Below are 27,391 nucleotides of genomic sequence, written 5' to 3' on the forward strand. Positions count from 1 at the left end.
TATGGATACTTATTGCTCCTTTCTGAACTAAAGTAACGTGAAGTACCAGCCATGGGAACAGCCTGGATTAGGGGCCACCTTCTGACTTGTGTATCAGTAAGTTATGGAAGACAAGGACAGTGGAAGTGCTGTATCCTTAGCGGCTTTTCAGAAACACTCCCATGTCTTACTTCTTTTGCTGTAATGTGGAAACATTTTAAGTTTTTCCAGTCATTATGGCACATTTAATTTTCTTTTTCCCCTGCTGAGACTCTTTTGAAGCTGGGAAGGCAAAACACATCCAAGTGACCAGCGTATCTGCTGGCCTTTGGCCAGTAGCTACATCTCAGATTTCCATTACTGCAGCTTTGCAGCAATCCCTCCCCAGAGGGAAGTCTGAAATGAAATCATTTACAAGAGTTTTTATTCCAGCAAGAGGGTCATCAAGGCACTGTTAAGAGAACGTGGTCTTTGGCTCCTGTTTGAGCCTTGGTTGGTGTGAATTCCGCTTACTGAAGGCTGTGCTTTGCAGTGTGGTTAATTGACTGTCCAATTAGAAATGCTTCGAGGGAACCATGAGCTTCAGGAAATTTAAAATCTATAATCTGTCATCTGGTCGATAGTCAAGAGAAGTGAGTAAAGCCGAAGAGCTGAGGCATGTTCGCAGGACGTGCCTCTCATTACCTTTATGGGTCTGATACGCATAAAGAGCTTCGCTGTGACTTTTTCAAAGCGATTCGCTTTGGGCTGAGTTGTTGCACTTGGTCTCAGACCTGTCATTGTGTGTCTTAAGCCATACCTAATGACCAAATGTCTGTACAATAAACAATTTGATGTCTTCATTTGAAGCTGAAACGTGTTTTAACCACTGAGACAGATTTTTGTGTGATGTCTTCATTAGAAGGCTGTTTCCCAGGCTGTTCCTTCCTTCAGACTGTGCTGTATTAACACAGCGTAGAATAGGGAAAGTCTACTTTGCAACCTCAGCTAGAAATATTTTAACACAACTAGAGCTTATTTTTATCATGCTTCAATTTCCATAGCTTTTTATTCAAGCCTTATCTTTTCTTTAAATAGAGGCTTTCATCTCAGAGGATCCCAAATGCTTCTTGCAGGAGTATTTTGGCAGCTTTTCACTATTGTTTCTTAACAGAAATGGAAGAAAAACCTTGTTTACGGTGAACCATTTGCATAACCAGCTGCGCAGCCACCATACGTAGTACTGCGATTGCTCAGATGACTTTGAAAATCTCTTGAGCCTCCTTTAGTGTCAAAAGGGTGACTGTGCATTTATTTTCTTTATAATTGATTACATCTGCCTTTCTTTCATCTCCAGAACTTTAAAGCATTGGTTTTAAACTTCCATTTTTAACTCTAGGCCTGATTCAAACATGTCTAGGGCTTTTGCATCTCCCTTTGGCTTCACTGAGGGTTTGGGGGCTTTAATATCTCTGGTAGACCGTGGTAGTTTTATGTGGGAGGTTTCTTGTGTAGGTATGAAATCAGATCCCTTACCTTGAGTCTTCCATAGTTGAAAAAGTTCTACTTCACTTGAGGCTCGCAAGTATTGATGTTGTGTTGGACTGTGCATGAACTGCTGACAGAACGTTTCAAAACAGTCTGTGAAAGCCTGAGCTGAGAAGGATCAAGTGAAGTGGGAGCTGAAATGGGTCAATGCTGTTCAGCCTGGAGAAGAGAAGGCTGCGTGGAGACTTCATAGCAGCCTTCCAGTACCTGAAGGGGGCCTATAGGGATGCTGGGGAGGGACTCTTCGTCAGGGACTGTAGTGACAGGACAAGGGGTAATGGGTTAAAACTTAAACAGGGGAAGTTTAGATTGGATATAAGGAGGAAATTCTTTCCTGTTAGGGTGGTGAGGCACTGGAATGGGTTGCCCAGGGAGGTTGTGAGTGCTCCATCCCCGGCAGTGTTCAAGGCCAGGTTGGATGAAGCCTTGTGTGGGATGGTTTAGTGTGAGGTGTCCCTGCCCATGGCAGAGGGGTTGGAACTGGATGATCTTGAGGTCCTTTCCAACCCTAACTATTCTGTGATTCTAAGTTGTTTGAGCAGCAAGCCGGGGGTTTGGGATGGCCCAGGTTGAGGAGAGAGCTTGACAAATTCATAGTTTCTTCAAAATTCCCTTTCAGTTGGATGGGAGTAAGGACCAACTCTGTGAGTTTAGATGTTCTCTCAGCCCAAGATGGTGAATGTGACAATGTGCTCTGAAGCATGTTTGGTGACAGGGCTGGGTGCCTGCCTCTGATCGTGCCTGCAGGAAGAAATCACTTCAAGCAGCCTTTCCTCAGTCAATCATTTATCTGGTACAGGGGATGAGAAGGCAGCCTTGGAGAAACAACTCAAACTCTTAAGCCTCCTTTCTCCCTGCCTTTTTGTCTTTGTTAGTGATCCCTGACATTTTGAAACCAGAAGTGCTAAATAATTGCAAGGTGACTTGCAGGTTGGCTGTATTTACAAAAGGATTTTTATTTTTCTTTTGTAGTTAGCTAGCTGGTGGTACAAAACAAAGCAATTTCAAAGCATTACCTACAGAAATATCCCTCTCTCCATGTTTTCTCTCTAATTGCTCCATAGCTCCAGTAAGAAGGGAGTAATTGAAATATCGGGACTCAGTATGGTAGAACAGAAATAGTTTGCTTGTAGCTATTGGTCCAGAAGATCTCTGCCCACAGCAGTACAATCAGTGCACTGTTTCGTAAGATGAGGTAAGAGGCCATGAAAATCTTCCTTGTTTCCTTGCACCATGAGGCATGAAATGTGATTAGTCTTGTCCTCATATAATTGTGATTTACAGTCTTAAGCTGGCAGTATGTTCCCAGAAGACCACCTGTATTCATGAGATACAGTGGGTGATAGTATGCTGAAAAGGGTTTTCCCAAACTCTCACAAACTGCCTCAACAAGAGTACAGGATGGTTCAGGCAGAGCTCATCTGGCTTAAACAACTGAAATCCAGTGTCCTTAGACACCAACTTCTGATTAAATTCCAGGTGCCCAGCAAAACTGTCCTCCTAAAGTGTGTATGTACCCTATATAGGAAGAGAAAGGTACCGCCATTGACTGTAGCACAGAATACAGGCATCTCAGCAGTACAGCTTATCTGAATATCTAAATTATATATGGAAGTTGAGTGATGGAGTTAAGTGGACTGAATCCTATGATATAGGCTTAGCTCCCTTCTGGTGTGGCACTCTGGTCATGAAACAAAGGGTCTTAATAGTTCACACGTAATAATATATATAGGATCCCATGGTTCACACATAATAAAATATATGTGCACACATTATAAGTATACAAATTTTGTGTGTGAGTGTCCAGGTTTGGTAGCTGTAAAAATAACCCTTGAGTGCGAATATATGTAACAAGGTGGAAAGATGGTTAAATTAGCTAGAATTTATTTGGGGTGCTGATGGTTACAAGTGAAGGTCTAGGTTTTCAAATAATTTAGAAATAAGGTTGTCTACTGATTTTTCACCATGGTTATTGAGTCAAATAGAGTATGTACTGTGCAAATGGCCACTGTCCATCGGTGGGAAATGGCCTGCCGGCTGGACGTAACAAGGGCATCTAACCTTGTAGCCTCTGGCTGGCAAAGCTTAATTAAAATGCAGTCCCCTCTTCTCTGTGGAATGCTGTTTCCAAATGCTCATATTAAAGCTGCATAACCTCATTCATCAGGCATTCCCCTTGCCTGGAGAGCAACTTTCTGTCAAATGGGTAGCTCGCTAAATAGCACTTTACAGAGATCCGCTATGAAGGTCTTTGCCTCCACAACAAAGACAGCGGGATCCATGCAAATGGCTTTGGGCTGGGGAATGAGAAGGGAGGTTTTGCAGTAGTTTTGGGCACTGAAAGGCCCCCGCAGCTGAGCTTTGTGGTTAAAAAGAGAAAAAGCTTAAGGGAGGGGAGAGACAGTCTGCTTTATTTTGAGGGGAGTGCAGCTTTATTTCTCTGCTGATACACATTCCTTTTGAGACCTGCTAATTGCAACATCTCTCAGTAAGTTACTTACAGCAGTACTGCTGGGTAGAAATTGTGATAAATGCATAAACTGTGTCTTATTGATTTTTGTTGACATTTTACATGCTTCTTATGCATTCAAAACCTCCGTTCAGTAATTGTCACTATGGTACACACTCCTGGATAATGAGAGCGCAAGAAGTGAATGAAGCAGTTTCTTGACCATTATAAACAATATTATTCAGGGCTCTGTATGGGGTTTCTTGCCTGCCCTCCAGTATATCTCTGTTTGTGCTCATCCCCCATTGAATTTGCAAGACGAGCAGTGAAAACCCTTGGTGTTATTTCCTCTGTTAATGATAATAACAGAAATGTTATAAAGAGAGATTACTTTGAGACTGATGGTAAATTTGGGCCTCTTTAATTTTAGTACACAGCAGCAATATGGAATCTAGCAGAGGTACTGTAGTTTATTTACCCTTATACTGCACAGTTTGTCGAGATTGCTGTACAGAAAGCTGTTTTGTTACATCATTTGCTTTGACAGAAATTTGTTGCTGAATAAGAATAATATAGCAACATGTCGTGTGGCTAAACACTAGTGAGTCTTCACCAGCGGTTACATTACCTAAGAAATACATAGAGTTACAACAATGCCGTGGAGTTTGTGTAAAAGAATTCTGACTTCTGATTTTATGATGCTCACCTGTCAGAGGTACATAAGCAGCTTAGGTTCTTTTGTATCAGGGGCCTCTACATTAAAGAGAAAAAAACAAATACAATACTGCATGATGCAAAAATGCATTGACTTTATTTTCATGACTAGATGTAGTGCTTTTGGGTAATGATCAGGCATTGCTTTCTCTTACTGTTGTTTGATTAAGATGTGAATACAGTCTTGACTTGATAATCTCACCAGATACACACGGAGCAAAAAAAGAAAAGGTATTTTATGCCTCCAATTGATTTGCATAAACCAAACAATCTGTTGCTTGTTGGATTGCAAAATGGTTTATTTTGCCCATTGGCCACAGGGGCAACAATATTGTATTTTTGATGCCAGAATGTAGCTTTCATGCATTAGCTCTAAACTGACAATATGCTTTAGCCTCTCAGTGCTTAGATTTGCTTCATTTGGAAATCTTTTAAGTAGTAATAATAATAATGTTTTGAGGAAATTGAGTGGAACACTAAATTATTCTCTGAAACCTAAGTTCAAACTGTGCAAGGCTAAGAGAGCTGAAAATCAATGCACTTTTAAAGTCATTAGAGATCACAAGTGAAATAAGTCTGTGTTGCTTTAGCTAAGCTTTTAGTGTGCCGTGGTATTATTACAAAATCAGCCTGAATCTGCATTAATTTCACAGTCTTTTTCTTTAAGATGCCCAGGGGTGCATGAAGAATAAAATGTAAATCTCAGAAGGCAATGTTTTTATTAGTCGAAAGGGCAGTGAGTCATGCACTGAAAAAGCTGACCTGTACCATGCCCAGTGCAGGTATGACTGACAATAGTAAAAGGCTGGAAAAATAGCCTACGCTTTAGCCTACTGGCTTTTCATTATGATTTAAAAGGCTGAGGAGGAAAAAAAAGCTAATTTTCAGTTTATTTGTGCACGTAGCTTCAGAATTGTTCAAGCTGGGGCTGGCTTTCATAGATCGAAGAATTAAACTTGTACCTAGAACTTGGAGAAAAAAAAAACATGAAGATTTTTATTTTCAATCTGTTATTTTCTTTAATGTTGAGATTCCACCTACATTACTGAATTTTGTCTGAGTCTTTTCACACTTAGTTGCAGGCTGCACGGTGGAGTTTTTCTCATCCTTATTTGTATGGTTGTTCTTGGTGCATCACGGAAATATGTGGCATTATGGACTCCTTTATTAAATTCCCAGTTCAGCTGTCAGTGATGCCAGTCTTTTATTCACTATCCACAATTTACCTGCACAAAAGCCATAGCAAGCAATCGTTAATGCATGGTCTGAATAGACTAAACTATGCAATCCAAAGGCTACATAAAAGCCTTCCTTATTTCAAACCCTGTGGCTAAAGAATAAAACCAAGAAAATAAAATGAAAAAAAAAGGGGAACAAAATAAGGAAAAAAGCCTTTCCTCTCACCCATCCCCACCTGATTTTTTTCTTTCATCTATGGTCAGATTAGCAAGTCAGCACTGTCGATAAATAAACTAGAGAAGTTGTTTATTTTTATGTACTACTGAGAACAGTGTCGTCTTGTGGCCGTTCTCGTAGACTGTGTTGGTTTAACAAGCGTCCAACCCTTTTGTCTTGTTGTTTTTTGTCTTTCCTGCTCCCTGTCCCCTTGTTCCCACAGGCTGTGCGTTTGTCACATTTTCTACAAGGGCAATGGCACAGAATGCAATCAAAGCCATGCACCAGTCTCAGACCATGGAGGTACAGTACTGTATCATTTGCCCTTTCTTTGTTTTCTTTGTGCAAATGATTGCGAATGGTAAAGCCATGCTCTCCTGGATCAGATCAGACACATGACAATCACAGATTTAAACTTTTTACCAACTCACTCTACCTGTCTTTGGAAAGCTTGTTTTTTCATAATGACCTGAAAGCGCACAATAACGTTGCTATGTGGTATCCAAACACAGCTCTTGATTCTGTTTTCAGTGGCATTCAGCAGAGAATAAAAATGCTGTGAATACCGCTCCTCAGTCATACTCAGAGAATGTCTGATAAGTAAATTATCTTTAATTTTAACACACACACACACCCCTGAAGAAAAATCTTAAGTTCCTTTTAAATAGATTTTTAAGTGTTGCGGTTTGCACTGCTCTGACAAAAAGCTCAAGAGGTTTAACCTGGCCACGCTGAGTTACTAGTGCATGCGTTTTTCTGCAAATAGAATCTCTTTTTAAGTTAATATAATTTCTCCTCCTTCATGTAGCCAATAAAAATGCTAATGATGACAGAGCATATCAAAGTGTGGCACTTCCTGCAGAGCACCGTTGTGGCTGGCTCCTCACAAGCAACAATCTTTATTTCCTTCCAAACTGCCTCTACGGCCTCGTATTTTATCACGACGAGCAACAGGAAACTTTAAACCTGTTCACTTAATGTGACTATAGCTGCAGGCGAACAGGACGTTCATTGGAGTGGTTATCGGATGCCACGGCTTGTCTGGCAATCTCAAAACTTTTTTCAGTCTGTGATTTTTGTCATGGTCTTTCAGAATTTTGCACAAAAACCCGCACAAGTATGAAGTCTTTACTTACTCTGGATCTTGTAGCTTATCATTGGAGAGTGCATGTTATACTGTATTATGTATACTGTATCTTCGTGTAGTGATGATTTTTCTCAGAGGTGGCATTGATGTTATGTGCACTTGTTTCTTTCTTTTTTTTTTTTTTTTTCTTTGATTTTCCACCAGGACCTTTCCATTTTATTTTATCTTTTATTTTTCTCAGTGAATTTTTCTTTGCAATGCTCTAGTCTCCCAAAGCATGCTGGGTGCTGAACAATCATTATTGCGTCATGTCGTTGAGCTGCTTTGTGTAATGAGCCAAGGGGGGACAGCAAGGGTGGGAGGGTGGATAGAGGAGAACAAGAAGAAGCTAAACATCAAGCCAGTGCATGAAAATGTCACTAACTGTTTCCTGTATACTACAAGTAATGATATCGGCATTGCAAAGCTATTGTCTTTCCAAACATCACGTCTGAATTTGGTTGAGCTTCTTTTATAATTGATGTGTTTTCTTTTCAGTGCAATGCATTTTTAGATGCTGAATATACAGTTTTAGATGAGAATGTGCCAATGAGATGAGAATAATTGAAATGATCTTTACTAGAAAGCTGCTGTTACACAGTCTATGCAGTCTGACAGTATATTGTGAAAAAACTGCCACTTTGAGTCTCTGAAATAATACTCATAGTAATTTGTCTGCCATGCACTGCTCCATTAATTCAGACCTATATGGTTTGCTGGGTTTGATTCCAAGTAAAAAGGAAATGTTTATTGATAATACTGTGTTTTGCCTATATTTTCCATGTGTTTTAATGTATTTTTCTGCCTAGCAAAATGAATTTTGCACAGCTCTACTTCAGAAGATGGTAAAATTAAAGAAATATTACCTCCCAGACAAATTCTCTCATTCTTCTGTCGCATGCAGTACTCCAAAAGAGGCTACATTTTGCTGTTATACTCCTGTTGACATTAGTTCTATAAAATAGCTACTCTTAGATCAAAATACTTCTCAACATGGTTAGAGACATCAGCAATGAGATCTCCAAATTGGCCAGGTGATTCCAAATAGTTTGCACTGTAAACATTTGGGTCTTTCTGTCAGTTGAGCATGGGCTTAGAGTCCCTTCGTGGAGACAAGCAGTTCACCCTCCAGCTCAATGGGTGAAGGACTCAACAGAGTCTGTACCTCCTGTCTTGATGGCACAGAGGAAAATATGAAGGCAGCACCAGCTGTTGGAAGGAAAGCGGCTCTGAATGGCATGGAGATACCAAGCCATTAAATGAGGAGGGGAGATGCACCTTGTCTATGGGCTGGGATCTTCCTCTCAAGATAGAAAATAGACCAGCATAAAATCGAAGTCACCCTTTAAGGGAAAAAAAAAAAAAAAAAGGAATTGCTCACTTTTGCCAATACTCTCCTAGTAAAAAGTTAATTCAGGTTATCTAGTGTTAAATCTCAACTCTGAACCTGAACCAGTGGTCCTTGACACTTTTGTTTCATGGGGTTTTTGCAAACAAAAGTGGGCTGGGGACAACATATAGTACACAATTACATTTCAACCCAATTACTGCAGAGGTTTTTTTGTCTGATTTCATTATTTTCAGTTCTTTGGCACACATCATTGACCAAGATGAATTTTCAAAGAAAGAACAATGGGGATGTTAAATACAGATGAACATGTCTCACAGAATAATGAATTCTCTTATTACTCTTTCCACCTGACTTTCTGACCTGGTTAAATCAACTGATTTTAAAAACATAATTGCTGCTCTACAGTTTTTGCTCTTCTGTCTCATTTCTGTGGAGGTTTTTTTTGTTTGTCTGAGGCATTCAAATGCAGCACCAGTAGAAGACACTAATTTGTTATCACAGAGTAAATTTGAGGCAACAATAACAATCCTTTTCTTATAGAGAGCCACTTGCTACATATAATTTCAGTCTTCAGAATGTTTGCTTTCTTGAAAATGATGAAGTGATGAAATATAGAACAGGCAGCAAAAAAATGAATTATAGATTCATAAATTGCAGAGATATTGTTTTTATACGATTTACTGACATTTAAGCATTCATAAATAAGATGTCAGCCGTAGTGTTGAGTGCTGAGCTGCTGAATCAAGAACTAGAATAGCCATATAATCTTTCTTCTTTTGAAATTAATTTCTCTTTCTTTGGAAGTACACTTGGTTCTCCTGTACACCCAGGCAGAAGTCAGGAAGTTCTGGTTGGTATTAGCTCAGTGCTACCAAACCTCATATTGAATAGGAACAGCTTGAATTTTTTACTGGCAAAACCAGAACTTCTTTCACACCCTTTACCACCTCCATCCTTTTTCTTCATTTTTTTAACGGGTCTCTTGGTTTTAATATTAGTATAAAAATCACTAGGGAGAGGTAATTGTGTAGCAAGCCACCTCCTTCATAATCTTTATTTGATTGCTGGAGTGGTACGTATCTCCTTTCTTCCTCACTGAAACATGGAAAGACATTTTTACAATGAATTGCATGGGAAGAGCGTTGGAGGTGGAATAATGAATCACAAGTAGTGATTTTTCGAAGATAATTCTAAAGGAACAGCATTGATGGGAGATCTTTATACGAGAGATATTATTATTGTGGTTTATTTCATCATTTCATCTGTTGATTGTGAATATTCTTGTCATTTGTCCTGGTGTGAAGTTCCTCAGAGAAAAGGTACACATCTGCTTTTTCTAAGAAATAGAGGGCAGGACCTTTCCTGAAGATGTTCACAGTGTTGTGAGAGCAGCCATGGGAAGAGATTAAGTATAACCCTGCTCCACATCCCATGCTACACACTTTGGCTAAACCACTGCTGTGTTTTTTGGGCTTGAGTCACCTTTCACTCCTGCCATTGTGTTCAGATTGAAGTTAGACAAGAAATTAGTATAACAAAGCATTGTGGGTGGAGGGAAGTTATTCATTGGATCCTATGAAGTTGGAAAAGAGTATGAAATGGATTGACAGTTTCTGTGACTCACAAAATGCTTGAATTAATTTGAAGAACTGAATCATTGCAGTATATAGTTTGCTCCCTTGATGTGAAAAAATGAACACTTGAAAGGTTAAAATATGGAAAAAATTTAAAAAGGAAAAAATTTAAAAAGGAAAAAAAGAATAGAATGAAAGCAAGAGACATCTTTTATATTCATGTCTCTTTCTCTCAGTGACTTTGCCCAGGAATATCCAATTTGAAGTCCAAGGGAAATATCCAGCTTACCTCAAAAGCCCTTCTGGTCCATGACCTCCTGCTTCTTCTCAAGGGTCCCTCAGACATGGGTGAGGAGTAGGCTGCAGACCAGATCTCTGGTTCTTTCTTACAGCTTCCCTGTTTCCTAAGATGTCTTACAGCCCTCCCATATCATGTAACAAGAGGCTCATAGAAGTGATAGAAGAAATGGTGTCAATCAGGAATGGGCTGCTATCACCAGAACTAGTCATTTTTGGTCTGCATCCTGCCCTTTGTTCACGTCTCAAGGGTGCTTGATGCAAAGCGTGCCTGGGAGAAGACCGCAGGTGGGTGAATTGTCCTAGCAGCATTACCCTTTGTGCTGGCTTCGGACTGGGGGTCCTTAAAACCAAAAGGACCAGTGACCTGCTGATGATGGGCACTGGAGTAAATCTGTTGCTCACAGTCTATTTACATGAGGTACACAAGCCAGCTGCACCGAGCGTGGCCGCACAGCCAGACCATGGTGGCAGGGCAGTGTTGGCTGTGTGGTCCCTGGCAGCAGGGAGGTTGGACGCCTCTCCCTTTGGCGATGCCTTGAAAACAGACTGTAGATAAAGCATCACGTCCATCTCATCAGCTGTGAAGCTTAATTAAAGAGGACTGGTACACTTTGCTGTCTCTGGCAGCAATTTTGATAGCTGGAAGGGAAAGAGAGCCTGAGGAAAGGTGCTTTGTAAAAAGAACTGGGGAATCAATAATTTCTCCATAGCTTTTTTTTTCTAAGGAGCTGAAAATCTTAGTCCTTGAGGTATGCGAATCACAAAGAGAGGGTGAGCAATCAGGTCATGCCGTTGCCAGTGGCCCTATGGGACATGGCTGAGCACATGATGTGAGGGTGACTTGGTGTGATTTAACGCTTCTGTCTTTCCCCATCTGTTTAACCACAGGGCTGCTCTTCGCCAATCGTGGTGAAGTTTGCTGATACCCAAAAGGACAAGGAGCAGCGGCGTTTGCAGCAGCAGTTGGCACAGCAGATGCAACAGCTCAATACTGCCACTTGGGGAAACCTCACAGGTCTTGGAGGACTCACACCACAGTATCTAGCCGTAAGTTCATTTCAGACGCAGTGGCTGTATTATACTGTATTTATTTTAGAACCACAGTAAATCAGCAATAAACTATATATAAACTCCCTGCAATAAATTGCTAAGTCCTCCGGGGTATGTAGAATGTCTTCTATATAAAAAACTCTGTATGTTTATCATATGGTCTAAAAATAAATACCAAGGAATAGAAATTGAATAAAACTTTCAAGATGTGTCAGTGCTGTCCAAGACAAGCATTTAAAGTTGACTCGTGGTGCAAAATGGAGTTTTATTCCATTAGTTTTATTGTTCTTTTGAATGTTAGAGTCTGGATTTTATAGCTGGAATAAAATTTTAAGTTCTTCCTTAGAGGAGGATACATAGGCAGCTGAACACTGTAAAGGCCATATCTATATGGTGCAGACTTGAAACTAGAATGTTGTGGCTGAATCCCCTAATTTTCCACATTTTCCTTTGGAAAGGGTCCTGTCAATGCTGAACATGCATGGTTCACACTACCTCATACAGAAAGTGAAGACGGCAGGGGAAAGCCGGTTGTTTTCTCATAGATTTAAAATAGCATTTTCTTTGGTCCATTTGTTAGATGAGAAAGAGGTGCTAGATGCTGCCCCTGTTGGAGAAATCTGAAATACATGGCACATTTCTTAGCCTGGATGGCCAAGAGAGACTCCCTGCACTTGAGAGGGGGCCTCTGGCTTTTATGACTCTGTTTTGGGTAATTTGGAAGTCCCTGATGGTTCCAAGTTAGACACATAGATGTGTCCAGATATATATGTACTGTGTATGTGTAAATACATCATTTGTATGCATACAATGCTTTGGTATAGTGATATAATTATAAACAGCAATTTACCCAGCAATTAATAATATATGTTAGTTCTGAAGTAGGCTAATTAATACTCAGGTAGGCTAAACTGATATATACAAATACCAGTCTGATGAATATCTGTGTGCTTGATTCATAAAGATAATAAAGAAAAAATAGAATTCAAGAGGGTGGGGGAGAATGGACTGTGATTGACAGAGATGAGTTATGGTAACTACTAGACTACAGAGGGTTGTAATTAGTCACACTATGTTGGTTTAAATAGATTTAACACCTGGTTGTTAAAAAGAATAAATTGATTAATTGTTTTAAAGCAGCCATGTTATTGAGTTTCCCTTGTGTCTCTGTGTTTCTTAATAGAGATTAGACATTAATATGGATTTACAGCATTGACTCTAGGGATGTTCTTTCCAACAATAGACAGAAGCAAGAGACTATATAAATGTAAAGGAAAGCATAAATACTCCAAATGTGAAATGATGGCTCATTTTAGTTTTATCTTCATTTGTTACGTTAATGTCAGATAGATTGCTGTGTTGTGTTGTTAATTTGCAGCTTCTGCAGCAGGCAACTTCCTCCAGTAACTTGGGTGCCTTCAGCGGCATTCAGCAAATGGCCGGTGAGTTAAAAACCATTTCATTTTGTTCCAGCTATGTTTTGTATTCTTAAGCTATTGAATTCTGTACCTCTAATAATCACATTGTCGGGGGTGGAGGGGTGTGTTGTGTATTAAATGTGGCAGATGTATTGGCAGGGGACAGCTCGCAGTTCAACGTCAATAGAAACACTTTCTCCCCTCTTTCAGAAACTGAAATTAAACCCAGTGCTCCCAGGTTGTGCAAACAGTTTGTCTTGCATTAGTCACCTGCCATTTGTCCAAAGTAACTGATTGTAAATTGCAGGAGAGCTTTTAGTCCCTGCTGCCATATCCTACCCTATGAAAAGTGCCAGTAAAGCAACAGCAGGATTACATTCTGATTTCCAGTGAGATTTCTGTGTCCTGAAAAATCAAATTAATGGCAGCCTTCAAACATTTTAATAATAGGTGGTGAGTAAAAATGTTCTGACCTTTTTAATGAAACCCAAGATTACAGGCCTACCTTCAGTAGGAATTTCCAAGCTCCTTTTATAATCATGGAAAATTAACTGGGTGCCTTTTTGACTTTGGAACCCTAGTTGACAAAATTACACAACAGACAATTTTATGTAAAAGTATAATCTTTAGTCTGGAGGATAAAGAAAGAAAGAGGGGAAAAAAATCAAAGTGTGAGCAAATTTGAAAGCCAGCTAGTTGGAGGGTTTCTTAGTAATGAGCTGTGTGCCAGTAGTAACTGATGTGTAGTGATTAGCAAAAGGTCACTCCTACTGTGTGACCTACCATGCTGATACCCTAACTTAACATGATGCTAGAGAAGGCAGCATGTGCAGTAAATCAGAGCACAGATGCACATTATGCCTGCCGCGAGAAACTGTTAAAAAGCTTTTTTTCTTGTTAGAGAGGGGAAAAAAAAGGAAGCACAAAACCCCTAAATTGCTACATTAGTGTATTTTAATCATGAACCCACTGAATCAATGAAATACAACATTGTGCTTGCTTCATCATCACAAAACAAGAGCTTAAATATTCAGAAGTCTTTATGAACACCATTTTCCCGGTTTTCTTTTAATCCTGGTCTTTTTCTTCTTCTGATTCTGCTTTGAATGAATCCTGAAATACTTTAACAAGTATGGATACACCACACTGTATAGCTATACCCCACAGGTATTCTTTGCTCAATCGTTATATTATGCCATTATTGCAGTGACATCAGAGGCTAATGTGAACCTGCTGTCTGACAATATAAATTGGCCTACAGATGACAATATCTCTGAATTATTCTCTCTTCCTGAGACCTGCTGGCAGTGCTTGCTGGTTCTATTATGTTACACTTGCAATCTAGCATTTTTTTCATGGGAAAAAAAAATGTATCTTAATATGATAAACAGAACAGAGCGGTTCAGTAACAGTTTTATCCGCGGCAGTTTTGGAAGTGGATTTTAGCTCGGAGGTTGTGCTTTAATGTTTTCATATATGGTTAGGTCTACAAAATGAAAAAAAAGAGACACCGAGGAAAAATAATGCAAGATCCACTGCACTGTGTGCATCTTAGAAGTTACGTGTTGCCACTGTCAGTGTAGATTCTCACTGTCAGTGTAGATTCAGCTTTGTTTCTCACTGTTAGTGTAGATTCAGCTTCGTCTTCAACTGTGTTGAATCTGAGAATTTCAGTCAAGTAATATCAGGATGGGCTCTCAATCCAGGATGTGATTTATTCCATGAAAATCACATGGTTTTGAGTCTAGTAGAAAGTCATTTTAAGAAGTCATAGTGGCATATCATTGTTACTTGGGCAATATACCACCGTGACTACAGATTAGATTGCTAATGCACTCGTTGATGGGATAATTTAATGACTGATTGCCTCTCATGGAAAGCACGTACTTTTTATCTTATATTCATCTTATCAGAACAGCTTGAAGTTTACTCCTTTCCCCAAAACAGGTAACTCTTAAACCTTTATGTTCAAGGTAAAATTAGTGATTCTCTACATGAATTAGCTCCTCTACGTGAAAGTACCAAACTAAGCGCTATTTCATTGTTAGGATTAAGAGTTCATGTCCTTCCCTCAGAAATCATGCAGTACTGTGCAATGCAGTGCATCTAGTGTTAGAGATTTTTATATTATGTTTTGTGAAGGGGATAAAAAATAGTCCTGTGTCTGCAGCAAGACCTTGCATGGCCTGCTGAAGCCATCCTTGAATATTTTTAAAGACCTATAGTTTTTTGATTTAAGCTGTATACATTAATTTCACAAGAATGAATCTAATATGTATTTCTGTACTGCATATATCTCGCCTATCAATATATTTCAAGGTGAGGAATAAAATCCAGACACGATTGAGTAAGGTGCTAAAGAAGATCTGTCATGGCAGCTTGAAAGTCCTTTGAACTTTGTGTTTGAGGGGTCCAACTTTTGTCTTTGAAGTCAATGGGTGCGCTTACCGTATAATTCAGACACTAAAAGATTGATCAAAAGCCACATGAGCCATTGAAATTTCACCGTTACTTAAAGGGCTCTAGCATCTCTTTTGTGCTCGAGTCTCAGTGAAGTCACAGTGTGCTAAATTAGGACTTCTAATACAGCCACCTTGTCCAAAATTAGTGGTCTTTGGATCTGCAAATATTTATTTCTGCTGCTAAAGCTCGTGTTGTCTCTGTACTGAACAGAAAGGACACAGCACACACCCTGCTGCACATGTGAAGAAATATTTGCCATGAAGTCCTTTGTGATATTATTTCTTAAATCAAAGCAATTTTCTTTGCTAGCAGACCAAAGACACTGGTCTTCGCTGTGAAGTTTTAAATTCCCTTTCCGTAATACGCCTGAGTCTGGTTAAAGTACGTTTTATGTGACAAAAGCGGGGGTTCTTTGGTTTTGTTGAAAGGAGTGGGATTTTTAGGCGTTTCTAGTTGAAGAGAACTGGAGGGATTTTGTTTCTTTGTTTGTCAGATCGGGAGCTGGGGACTGAATCCAAAGAAAAATGAGGATTTTTTTCAAGAACTCACTAACATACAGACATTAAACACAGAGCACCAGCTCTAAAAGTGAATGTTACTCTTGCTGTAGCAGCCCCCTGACCCTACTATATATTCAGCACTGTGTTTGCCCTATGCTCACAAACCATGTGTGAAGTCCAAGCAAGTGATAAAGCACGTTTAACTAAAATTTGTGAGATATTTAAATTGGAGAAACAAAAAGTTGCAGTTTTCCTTGTAACTTGCCAAACTTTAAGGTTTCACACTTGATTTCCCAGTTTCGTTTTTTCTCATTTTTATTGAAAAATGAGATTTTCATGAACTTGTTCTATTTCAGGAGCCAAGTTAGTATGTCAAGACTGGTAATAAGGCTGGGAGAGTTGACAATGCTGCCTTTGGTATTAAAGTAATCCTCTGGTCTTGGTTACAGCAATGAACCCTACCTTGCCCAACTCTGCTTCACTGCACTTGTAAAACATGCAAGCCCATACCATCATCACGTGTATAGAGTGAGCACTTCCTCACTTTTCCTCCCCTCCTCTTATATGTGCTAATGCTAATTTGAAGGCAGTTTTTTCTCTCACAGCCTCAGTGTCTAGCTGTGCTTTGTCCTTGGGGAAGGCTGATAATGTAGATGAATTACATTATGTGATTTGATTGTCTTACTTTAAAAAGACAATGCAAGCTACATTAAGCACTAGCAACCTTTCAAGCAAAAATTATTCCTCCTTCAAATATATACAAATTGCAGGGAAAGCTTAGTTCAAAGGAGATTGATGTCACTTGAGTGTTTGCATTGAATTTGGCTGGCACTGGATCAAGTCCTAAAAGCTGTAGTTATTTAAGCCAACCTACCTGTTTAAGATGAACCTGGAAAGTACTGTTACAGCGAGTATAAACAGAGAGGGCTATGTCGCATTGGTTGACTAGAAAATTCAAATGTTCAAAAATACCCAATCTATGAAGATTTTCTATTGTCCATTCATGTAATATGCTTTGGCAGGAATAAATATTCACTTCACAGAAATATTTCAGGACATACAGACATGTACAGTATTCATGAAAGACACAAAAGGACTCTCTTGATTTAATTGAACAGACAGCTTTCTGAAGTCATGCAGGAGAAGAAACCATGATTTTGGCTTTTCCTGCTTTGGCTTTGAGATCTCTAAACTCTCTGCAGCTGGGACTTTTTATATTTTTCCAATGTATGGGGTTTTTTTCCCCAGTCCTTTCCAAACTCTTCACAGTTTGGTTGCATTTTGGGTTGAACTTCTGGCCCTTTCTGAACCCTGTTCAATCCGTTTCCCCCTTCTTCTGTTACCCAAGCCAGATTTCCTCCTGTTGCAGAGTCTGTAGGAGCAGATGGGTGAGACAAACTCTGTGAGGTTCTGCTTTCTGAATATTTTCCTCTAATTGTTGGATTGGCTCAGTGGATCTGGAGGGACCAGTTGGAAGCCAGGACCATCTGCACAAAAGCTCTTCCACAAAAGCATTGGCCCAAGGATCCTTTTTATCCTCTGACTCTTTGATGGCTTCGTTCCAGCAAAGCCATACTGAAGGAGGGTTTCTCCTGCTATGATCTCTTTAGGGATATCACATTAAAACTAAAGGTCACTGAGAAACTGTTTCCAGCTCAAGGAGATAGCTGCTTCTTAAAGATAACTACCAGTTTTGAAAATGTTGACTTCAGGGACCAAAACCATTGAGCTTTCAATTCTATTGGAATTCCTACTTAATTTAAAACATACAATTAGTTCGGGTGGTTTTTATAGCTAGTAAGTTAAACAACTCCATTTAGCGTTTTTTTGGAGAGGCAGAGTTTGAAGCAAGTGAGCCTGTTCTCAGTCCACACATCGCTCCTGCTCACAGGAGGAGAGGCACCTTGGGAGGAAAACTGACACTCAGCAGTTCACGAGACGTGTTTATTCAAGTGGTAAAAGTGCTTGATGTGGAAGTTTGGCCAAGTCTGGGCACATGATCGATAGCTCTGGCGGGGCTTTCCGTAAATGATGAAAGGAGGGCAAGGGGCTTTTTATTGCCTTGGTCCCTGCATGGGTGGAATTCATCTCACTGAACCTCAGTAGTTTGGGAAGTAGGCATCCCATCTCCCTACGGTGCCAATGAAGAGGGAGTCACTCCCAGGCAGAGATTCATCCTGCCAAAGGCTGGTGTTAACTAACCTATTTAAGGATCAGATGAATCATCTGCTTGTTCTCTCTCCTTTGACTATAGCAAGATCCTGGGCTAGTAACTTTTATTTGGATAAAGTTAGATGAGATGAATCTTTCCTACTACAGTTGGCAAGGTTTAAATTGAGAAAAACACTTTTCTTGCCAGGATGTGTTTAGAGCTTGTATAACCTGAAAATGTGCTGAAATCCTATGTGAGTCAACTAGGAACTCTAGCTTTCAGTTGGATCTAAGCATGTACTCTGAAAAAACAGGGCAGAATCAAATGTGGACTTGAAAGCTGTTTTAAGGCCTTTGCTAACTCAAATGCAAAATGGTCAGGGTACCTTAAGCACTGTTCCGATAAGCAGCTTTTCTAAAGGTAGGCACAGAGCATATGGTTTGATGGAGGTAGTGATCAGGTCTCCTGTCTTTTTAATTCTTAGACTATTGCTGGAATAACTTCACACTGATTAAGACACAGGCCATGAAGCTTTTACCCCCATTTTTAACACCAGCATCCAATGGCTGATGTCAGTGTTAGCAAATAGTTGCTTTTTGGCCTGGAGATGATAAATTTTACCTTAAGCCACGATTTTTAAGCTGCAACCAGGATTTAATTCAGAAAGAATAAATCCAAAAATTAGGTATTTCAAAAAAAAAAAGAAAGTCAAGTTGGTGGGACCTGCTTATGAGCTAACCAGATTTGGCTCTGATCATCACCACTGACTGAAACTCTCCGTGCATATATTATCACTAAAATGTAGCCAGTGTCTGCCTTTATTAGGAATTTGTTCAGCAAGCGAATCTCAGCTCTTTCCTAATAAGATTTTATTATGGTCTTGGAAACCTAAGAGCTGATGAGGCCTTCAGGAACAGCTCGTGACTCTGTTGCCTCCTCTACAAATACCCACTAATTCCGACTTTACAGTTATCGCAGGAGAAAAGCTGCGGTGAGTGAAATGAGGCAAATTGCCTCATCGTATGAAAGTCTGTGTCGGAGGCAGTACGAGAAGTTGTAAAATGTAAATCTCGTGCTCTCAAATTTCGCCGTGTTTTCACAGAACTGCATCTGTGACTGTGCAGCACTACAAAAATTTCCTGTGAATGTGCTAATAGGCCTTATGAGAATGTTCTATCACCATCCATCTGTCACTTTTTAACAGGCCTGATTGGCAAGCACTTGTAACAACTGACATCTGTTCTCGCTTATTGATATGTAGATTTATGGTAATTGCTGTGAACAATAAGACACAAAATTACCTAAGGTGAACATTAAATTAAATTTTCATGCCCCTGTCCTTATAAATAATTTTTTAAAAAATCTTAAGTTTCAAGCAAGGCACACTGTGCATCTGTTTTGTACATAATTTAATTGTTTTTTTAATCTGCCAAATAACAGGATGAAAGTTGAATTTCCTTCCAATCTTGAATATTTGCCAAGCTGATAGCACATTGGTAAATACATGTTATTAAAAATGGAATCAAACTGTATTGTGATGCTGGGGTGTTTTAATCATTTCCCTTTAATTCCCAACATTGTCCCCATCATGAAGATCAAGAGTTATTCCTTACCCAGAAGTTTTCTTTTCCTCTACAGGAGGATTTTCACTTTTCGTGTGCAGTTTTGCCTATGGGGCTGCTCTTCAGCGTTAAGCAGTTTGCATTTCTTCTGAGAGAGGTGCCTTTGCTGAGTGAGCAGCACTTTCAAATAAAAACAGTCTACTCGTTTGCTGCCCAGCTCTGTTGTGGGATTTAGGGCTGGGTTTGAAAAAGCTGTAGGATGTGAAATGTGTGAAGACAGTGGGTGAAAGGGGGGGAATGACACAACAGATTAGTCCCACAAAACTGTCCCTTAGCTGAAGTTCAGATGAACAAAAAAAACCCATTTGGAAGCAAAGCACATTTTGGGTCAGGACTGACATCCTCCAAGTTTGTCCTAGCAAGTAAGATGTTGACGTGTGTTGATGACAAGTTGGTGGGAGAAACCCAGAAAGAAGGAGGAGAGATGGTAAAATGGCTGGGGAACGTGAAACAGTGATGACAGGACTTATTTTTTATATGTTTGAGCACACAAAAGATCCTAAAGAGGTTCACAGAATCGTAGAATGGTTTGGTTTGGAAAGGACCTTAAGATCATCCAGTTCCAACCTCGTGCCATGAGCAGAGACCCCTCACAATGACCATGTCACCCAAGGCTCTGTCCAGCCTGGCCTTGTATGCTGCCAAGGATGGAGCATTTACTGCTTCCTTGGGCAATCTGATCCAGTGCCTCACCACCAATGCATATTAACTAATAAACCTGTAGGCACAATCAGAGCATGCTGCATGATGGCATGTGTCCTTTCTGACAATCACATTTGGGTGCTCTATTCAGCAGGGCTTTTTTCTGCCCTTCTCTTACGCATGTGTGACAACAGCAAGCAATCTTTTACCAAAGGCATCAAAGCTGACACCCTGTAACATCTGCAGAGCTGGTTTGTGGCCAATGTCTTTTAGTCACCTCTGCAGTAAAACAGACTGGGTGGGGAGAGAACTTCGTCACTGCCTAGCTCTTCTTTGTTAATCTTCTTTTGGCAATGAAAATCTTTCATCAAGTTGATGGGTTCTTCTTGTGCTTCTACACGAAATGCCCAACTATAAAAAAGTTTTTGAGGGATGAGGCAGTGCTGGTGTTTGTTTTGCATCTACACAGGCACCATGGAGGTTTCTGAGCCCACAGAGAGCAGTTATTTGTTCCCCCGCCTGTTGACTTTCTCTTGCCTGCAGTACTTTTCCTTGAGGGCTGTACAGTGCTATATGCTGCCTCCCAGCTCCACAGACCTCTGTGCTTATAGCCCTCTGTAGCCTTGCATGCATGGGCAAAGCCATGCACATAAAATGCAATAGAAGAAGCATTAAATTGCTTTTAATTGTGTCTAAACTAAGGTTTGGAGAAAAGTCCATGTGTTTTCCAGAAGCATGTAGGATTTCATCTAGGTGAAGCTATTTGCAGCCTCTCCTCTAGTACCATCCTGTATTTTGCTATTATTTAATCCTGCCATGTGTGCTGTTTAAAAGTTCAAAGTGGAAACCTCCCCACAGAAGAAATATAAACTGATTATAACTGATCCTTCTCATGAATAGCTAACCAGTGGGTGATAGAAAACCATGCTGTCCTGTTGGAGAGCATCCCACTGCTTTCCCAAATCTCTTACAGAATGGCATGAAATAATGACCTCAGTAAAGACCAGCAATGTTTGTTGAACATTTTTTGCTTGACATTACTTATACTTCTTACAAAACAGGAAGATATTTGAGGACCAGATATCAATCCAGGATGAAAATGGATCCCATGTCTCGTTGTGAGATCCATTGTCTTTGCTGAGAGGTAGACCCCAGCTTCAGTCTTCTCCATCCGTAAAGTCTGGTTTGAAGCAATTTGCAGAATTTTGCTATCAAGGAAAGAGGATTTTTCAGTTAAAGAAAATAATTTACACCCAAGGCAAGCCAGTAGGTCAGATGAGTTATTGAATAAAAATAAATTTGAATTATGCTTGCTTATCTGAATATCTATCTGAATTGTACTTGAATGAAAAGTTCTCAAGCCAGAGACAGGATTTGAAAACTGTTCCGAATTTCCTCACTATTGCTGGTTTCAGAAATTTATTAATATGATACTGCTTCCAAAATGTAATTTCAAACTGGCTGACAATGAAAATAAAATGTTTTTAAAATACTCAATCAACTTTTCCTGCTTTAAAGATGACTTTGTTCTGGAGTTCAAGACTTGAGATGTTTTAAGCAGTTTTATTCTATTTATTTGGGCATCCAATATCTATTTTTTAAGTATTTATTAACTAGGTGTCTAATTAAGGTGCAGTTTTGCCATTTCAGAGTTATCTTTGTATTTGAGAGCTGGTTTAGAAGACCAAATTGCAACAATGACCCATGATCACTTTATTTAGTAGCTACACCTCATTGTCTGGGTTAATAATGACTTGTGACTAGGGTAGCTTTAGTGCATGTTTCAAAATAGTTTGGGTTGGTTGTGTTGAGAAGAGCTTTTTTGGTCATGTAATTTGACCAAGTGTTTTGTGCCAGATTTCAGACTACTAAGTGGTGGATCTTGGACCAACTAAAACCTTGCTCATAACATTGTCCTTGTGTCACATTTTCAAAAGCACCAGCATCTCAGCGGACTTTGGGTATTTGAGGCAGAGAAGTTAGAACTTCAGCCAAGCTGGGTGCTAACCTAAGATCTGACCTGCCTGTTGGAACATGCAAGTAGCATGGAGCATGCATTTTAATTTGGGAGTTTATTCACAAATAGTTGCTTATATTAAGGTTCACTTTACAGTTGTAATGCTGGGACAATAAGAATACTTTTTTATGGGGCTCATTGACTGTACCAACCTAAGTCTGCAACATATGTGTTTTAAAGTAATACCACTCTCCATTGTTGCAGGAGTTCTCAATACCTAGAAAATACCTCTCCTTCATTGCATTTTTCTTCTTCTCAACATACTTATGAAGTATTATATTTATCCTTTCTTTCACCTTCTCCCAAGTTGTCATTAAGTTCTCCTGGTTTGAGAAACAAAGTGTGCTGTGAGAAGTGGTATCTTTTGTTAGACAAACTAACATTCAGTATAAAATTGACAAGTTTACTGGCCTTCAAGCTCTTCTTTGGGTGTACCCCAAAGCTCATGCAGTCTTCCCGGCTCTATCCCTTGATCTGAAAACAGGATTGCTCTTCCTGCCACCTCACCTTTTGTGTGTGCTTACATTATCATGACTACAAGAACATAACAAACCTCTCTTAGTGATTTAGTTTTATGCACATTGTCAATTCTGTTGAGGGCTCTAGCACCATGCACAGATCTCCTTCATGTGTCCAAGCCAAAAAGGATGATCTCTCACTGCCATCCAAACAACCTGTCTCATGTCTGTATGCAGACATTCAGTCTGAACATTGCCCCTGTGGACAGTTGCATCTCATTCAGAGGATCCTGAGAAGGATCCAGGCTGGTTAATGCTAGCATCTAACTTGTATCTGCATTTTAGTCTCTTACTATAGCAGTTTGCCTTAGAGTAAGTGCCTAAGTAATTTGTCTAGCCCACGGTAAAAGGTAGGTACTTTTGAAGACCTCTGGAGAATCATACTCCTATCCCTCTAATTTAAGTAAAATGAATGCCATTTCTTGTTCCTTAATCATCCTTTTTTTTTTCTGTATCACAGAAATTCTATTATTGTTTGTCTTTTTTAACATCTAACTTAAAGCCTTTGCTATATAAATGCATCCATTCCTTATTGAAATGCAGGTGTATCTCCCCCACATCCTCTATAATGAAATGGCTGATGACTGAGTAGACTTAATATTACAGTCTAGAGCTTATGGCCTGAAAGCCCCTACCTCAGTGATAGCTTCGTGATCAGACTCATACTAATTTTATGTTCTTAATTCATATGTGGGTTTAGAAATGAACCATCAAAAGGAATATTAGCACAATTATTGGTTACTGCACTAACTGTAGCCTTAGTAGATACATTCAGAGGAGATACAGGAAACAAATTGTATTCATCCCAATTATATGACCCTGTCCTAAATGTGTTTTAAATGTTAGTTATCTTCTTTACACCCCCTGTTGTGCCAGGAAATAGTATTGTGCCTGGGCTTCACACAGAGTTTAAATGACTTTTAATTCCACACTTCCGTTATAAAGGAGGCACAGACTAGGTTTAATTTCCCTGAACTATAGGCTGGTGCCTTTGCTGTATTCTCTCAACGCCAAAGTAGAGAGGTGAGAGATGCTGTTTCGGGACTGTAAGAGTTGCTTCCCAGATTATAAATGTCTTGGGAGTGAAAAGAAGAATTGACTCTTGGCAAGGTACATCCCAAGCTCCATGTCCATTGAAAACAGCTTTTTTTAATTAGCATTATTATCACATATTTTAATTAACCCTATTGCTTCTTTGTACAGGCATGAACGCTTTACAATTACAGAATTTGGCAACTTTAGCAGCCGCAGCAGCCGCCGCCCAAACCTCAGCTACCACCACCAATGCAAATCCTCTGTCCACAACGACCGGTGCTCTGGGAGCCCTCACAAGTCCCGGTAAGAGCAGAGTGCTTGCTTTCAAATTACAAACATGAGAATAAATGGGAAGATGATAGTTAAAGCAGTGGTTCCGTGTTGTGTCTTAAGTTTTGTACGCATATGAATTCTGAAGACCCTTTTAATAGGCAAATGTATTTATTGCTGTTATTTTAAGCAAATAACCAGTTTTTCAAGTAGTCCAGTGTGGACATGTTCACCTTTCCAGACTCATTTCAGGGGTCATTAAAGCTTGATGGACCCATTTGTCCTGGGTTCAGCTTTAACAGTTGTTTTTCCCCTTCTTAGTAGCTGGTGCAGTGCTGTGTTTCGGCTTTAGTCTGAGAATAGTGCTGATAGCACATCGATGTTTTAGTTGTGGCTCAGTATTTCTCACCCCAGTCAAGGACTTTTCAGTCTCATGCTCTGCAGTGAGGAGGGGCACAAGAAGCTGGGAGGAAGCAGAGACAGGACACCTGACCCAAACTAGCCAAAGGGGTATTCCATACCACAGCACGTCATGCCCAGTATATAATGGGTGGAGTGGGTGAGTGGCTGTGTGGTTCTGAGTTACCAGCTGTGCTTAAACCACACCACCATCTTACAAAACTCCATGTGGAAATTACACTTGCATGGGAAACTTTAGCTGAAATTGACTTTACAGAAAGAATTCAGAACATGAGCAAATTCTTCTCATCCTATGGAAAAATCAGCTGAGGTAGTGTTTTTTAATCCCGGAGAGAATGATTGATCTTTGATTCCCAGCACATCATGCATGTATTGCCTTCACTCATCATGAATGTTTGTGAAGTCTTCTCTTTTTTTCCTTCTCTTTTTCCTGCTGTACCCTCACTTGAGCTTTCTTCTGGTCCTAACTGAGAATACAGTTACAGAAGTGACATCAAAGGCACAGCCAGATTCTGTCCTCATTACAGATTTATGTGGGAAAAAAGGACAGGCTAAGAGGTGGTGGTGCCTCAATGACTACCATGTAGACTTTCAGCACAACATGTCCAAAAACCCTTAAGAGAAATAAGGCAAATCCAGAGTTCAGTAATGCTTCAGCATCTCCAGAATCCAGAGAGAGATGCTGATTCAGTGTAGTTACCCTGGATTTACAGAGATGTAGCTGAGTGAAGAATCTGGCCACTTATCTTTACATAAAGGCTGCAGGGTGTAATTATTTGCATCATGAAGTGTGTTTATTGCTGTTCTAAAGAACATTCATATTATTTTAGACACCACTAAAGAACATTTATGTTTAATCTTGTTTAAGTGTGTATTTATTCCCCATGAGAAAGGAATTCATGTCAGATGGTTTGAGCTCATCCGTAAGGAAAACAGTCTTCACTGCGCAATAGAACTGGGACTGAGTGTGGTGCTGGGTGTTACAGCTGGCCAACACTTCCCATTATATTACAGTGTTATTGTTGGTTTGAGGGAGAGGTTAGATGGGAGGCAGCTTGGCTAATACTAAGTTTATGCAGAGCCTCATGTCAACCTACAAATAATATACATTTGCAACATCTCTGAGAGGAAGATTGTGTGCAAATAATTTTGCTTTGCTAGTATATGTTTTATTTAAACCCAAGCAATATCTTCCCTACATCCTGGAGCTGGGCCTCAACACTTTGCAAAGGCTGATCTCAGTGTTAGTGCTCCTGCGGTACCCCTGTCTAAATGTCACTCATATAAATAAGTGGAAATGTTGCATTTCATGCATCTTCTGTAATATTTGTGCAGTTTAGCTGTTAAATGTCTGAGTAGCCTGTCCTCCCAAAGCATCCTCAACGTTTCTTAAGCCATACTGGCAAGACTTTTCAGGGCAACTCACCGTACTGCACTGCAGTGCAGAGAGGCTGGAAATGAACTTTCTTCATCATTGCTGCTCTGCAGCAGAGTGCCATCAGAACCTCAGGCAGCAGCATGTTTCTGTCATGCACTTTGTCTTGCCATGTTAGCACAAGATGCAGATTCATCCTTAAGGTCCACAATCTCCTCTCTCCCTCTTCAACTCAGTCTTTTTATCCAGCCTGGCTGACTTGCTGTTCCCTCTTTTAACTGGGTCTCGGGGCTTCTTGAGTACCTCAAAGATCGTTTCATCTGATGTCCAACTCTGCAGACACACATGGTTAGAAAGGTGCTTCAGCTGTCTGGACAGGTATTCTTTAGCGTAAGTAAAGCTTAGTATTGCTCAGGGTGGCATTCTAGAGCAGATACTAACGTGTTTCCACAGACATTAATTATTTTGGCTAACACTTTGAAGATGTGTTATTTTTTAAGAAAAATCTGGATTTTTAGCCTTTGACATACTGTATTCAGGATCATAATTGCTTTTGAAACTCTCACAGATAGTAGCTGTACACAAGTGTTTCTAATATTAGACAGCTTGTTGTGTCAAAGAGGAATTCTATCTCTAATAGGTCCATTGACCTATATATTTTGCACAGCAAACCTAAAATCAAGCCTTGTTAAAAATGTCCTTCAGTTTAACCTTTCTTATCTGGTTCCACATTCTCCACCCTATTAAATATTTTGTAAACCTGAATAATATCTTCAGTGATTCTTCTCTGCTCTATGGAAAATGAATTTACTTTTCATAGTAGCTCAAAGTGTTTCCATTAAAACTTGAAATATGTTGTCAGAAAACATTTAAATCTGCCTTTCAATGTGTGGATGTTTGGAGGCCTTGAGGGTATTTTTTTGGTCTAGATTTCTTTTAATAGAACACTTCAGCTTGTTGCGTTTCATAAGTGTAAATTATTTTGCCTGTTTTCAAAGCCTGCACTAAGCCCAGGAAGAAATGTTTGCGTCTCTCCAGATAATGCATTAAATTAATATTTCTTGGTTCAGAAAACTGCCCAAATTTAAGAGAGTGCAAAGGTACAGGCTTAAATTTAATCCTTTTCTTGATGCTGTTAAAGCCAAAATACTGCATGGAACAGGGATGAGCATAAGCATGTTGTTCTAATATACCTTAAAACACAGCAGCCACGTAAATCATACCTACCTTTCTACCGATATATATCTCTCCTGAATCAGTCTTTGACCAAGAGCTATTACTCCGCCCTTTGTAGACATATGTCATAACAGCCCAAAAATTTTTCATTAAAATTGATATTGCAGCTTCATTAAAATTAATCTTGCAGCTTCATTTTACACAGATAAGACTTAGCAACCTTCAATGCATCAAACTATTACAGAGGGGTTGGTGGTCAGTGCAACTTTCATACATGGGCAACACAGAAAAACAGGTCAGGAAGTGAGGAACCGGCAG

General features: G+C 39.7%; 1 protein-coding gene across 7 annotated transcripts in view; it reads left to right on the plus strand.

Annotated features, from left to right (window-relative positions):
* CELF2 (CUGBP Elav-like family member 2) overlaps positions 1-27,391 on the plus strand; it is a 393,255-nt gene that overhangs the window by 330,251 nt on the left and 35,613 nt on the right. For all 7 annotated transcript variants that reach the window (XM_065666773.1, XM_065666599.1, XM_065666687.1 and 4 more), the window contains 4 exons: positions 6,288-6,367; positions 11,304-11,462; positions 12,844-12,907; positions 24,001-24,135. In XM_065666773.1, coding sequence (XP_065522845.1) covers positions 6,288-6,367; positions 11,304-11,462; positions 12,844-12,907; positions 24,001-24,135 — 438 coding nt within the window. The remainder of the gene's footprint in view (positions 1-6,287; positions 6,368-11,303; positions 11,463-12,843; positions 12,908-24,000; positions 24,136-27,391) is intronic.

Source organism: Lathamus discolor, chromosome 1 (genome assembly GCF_037157495.1).
Source record: "Lathamus discolor isolate bLatDis1 chromosome 1, bLatDis1.hap1, whole genome shotgun sequence".
Lineage (NCBI taxonomy): Eukaryota > Metazoa > Chordata > Aves > Psittaciformes > Psittacidae > Lathamus > Lathamus discolor.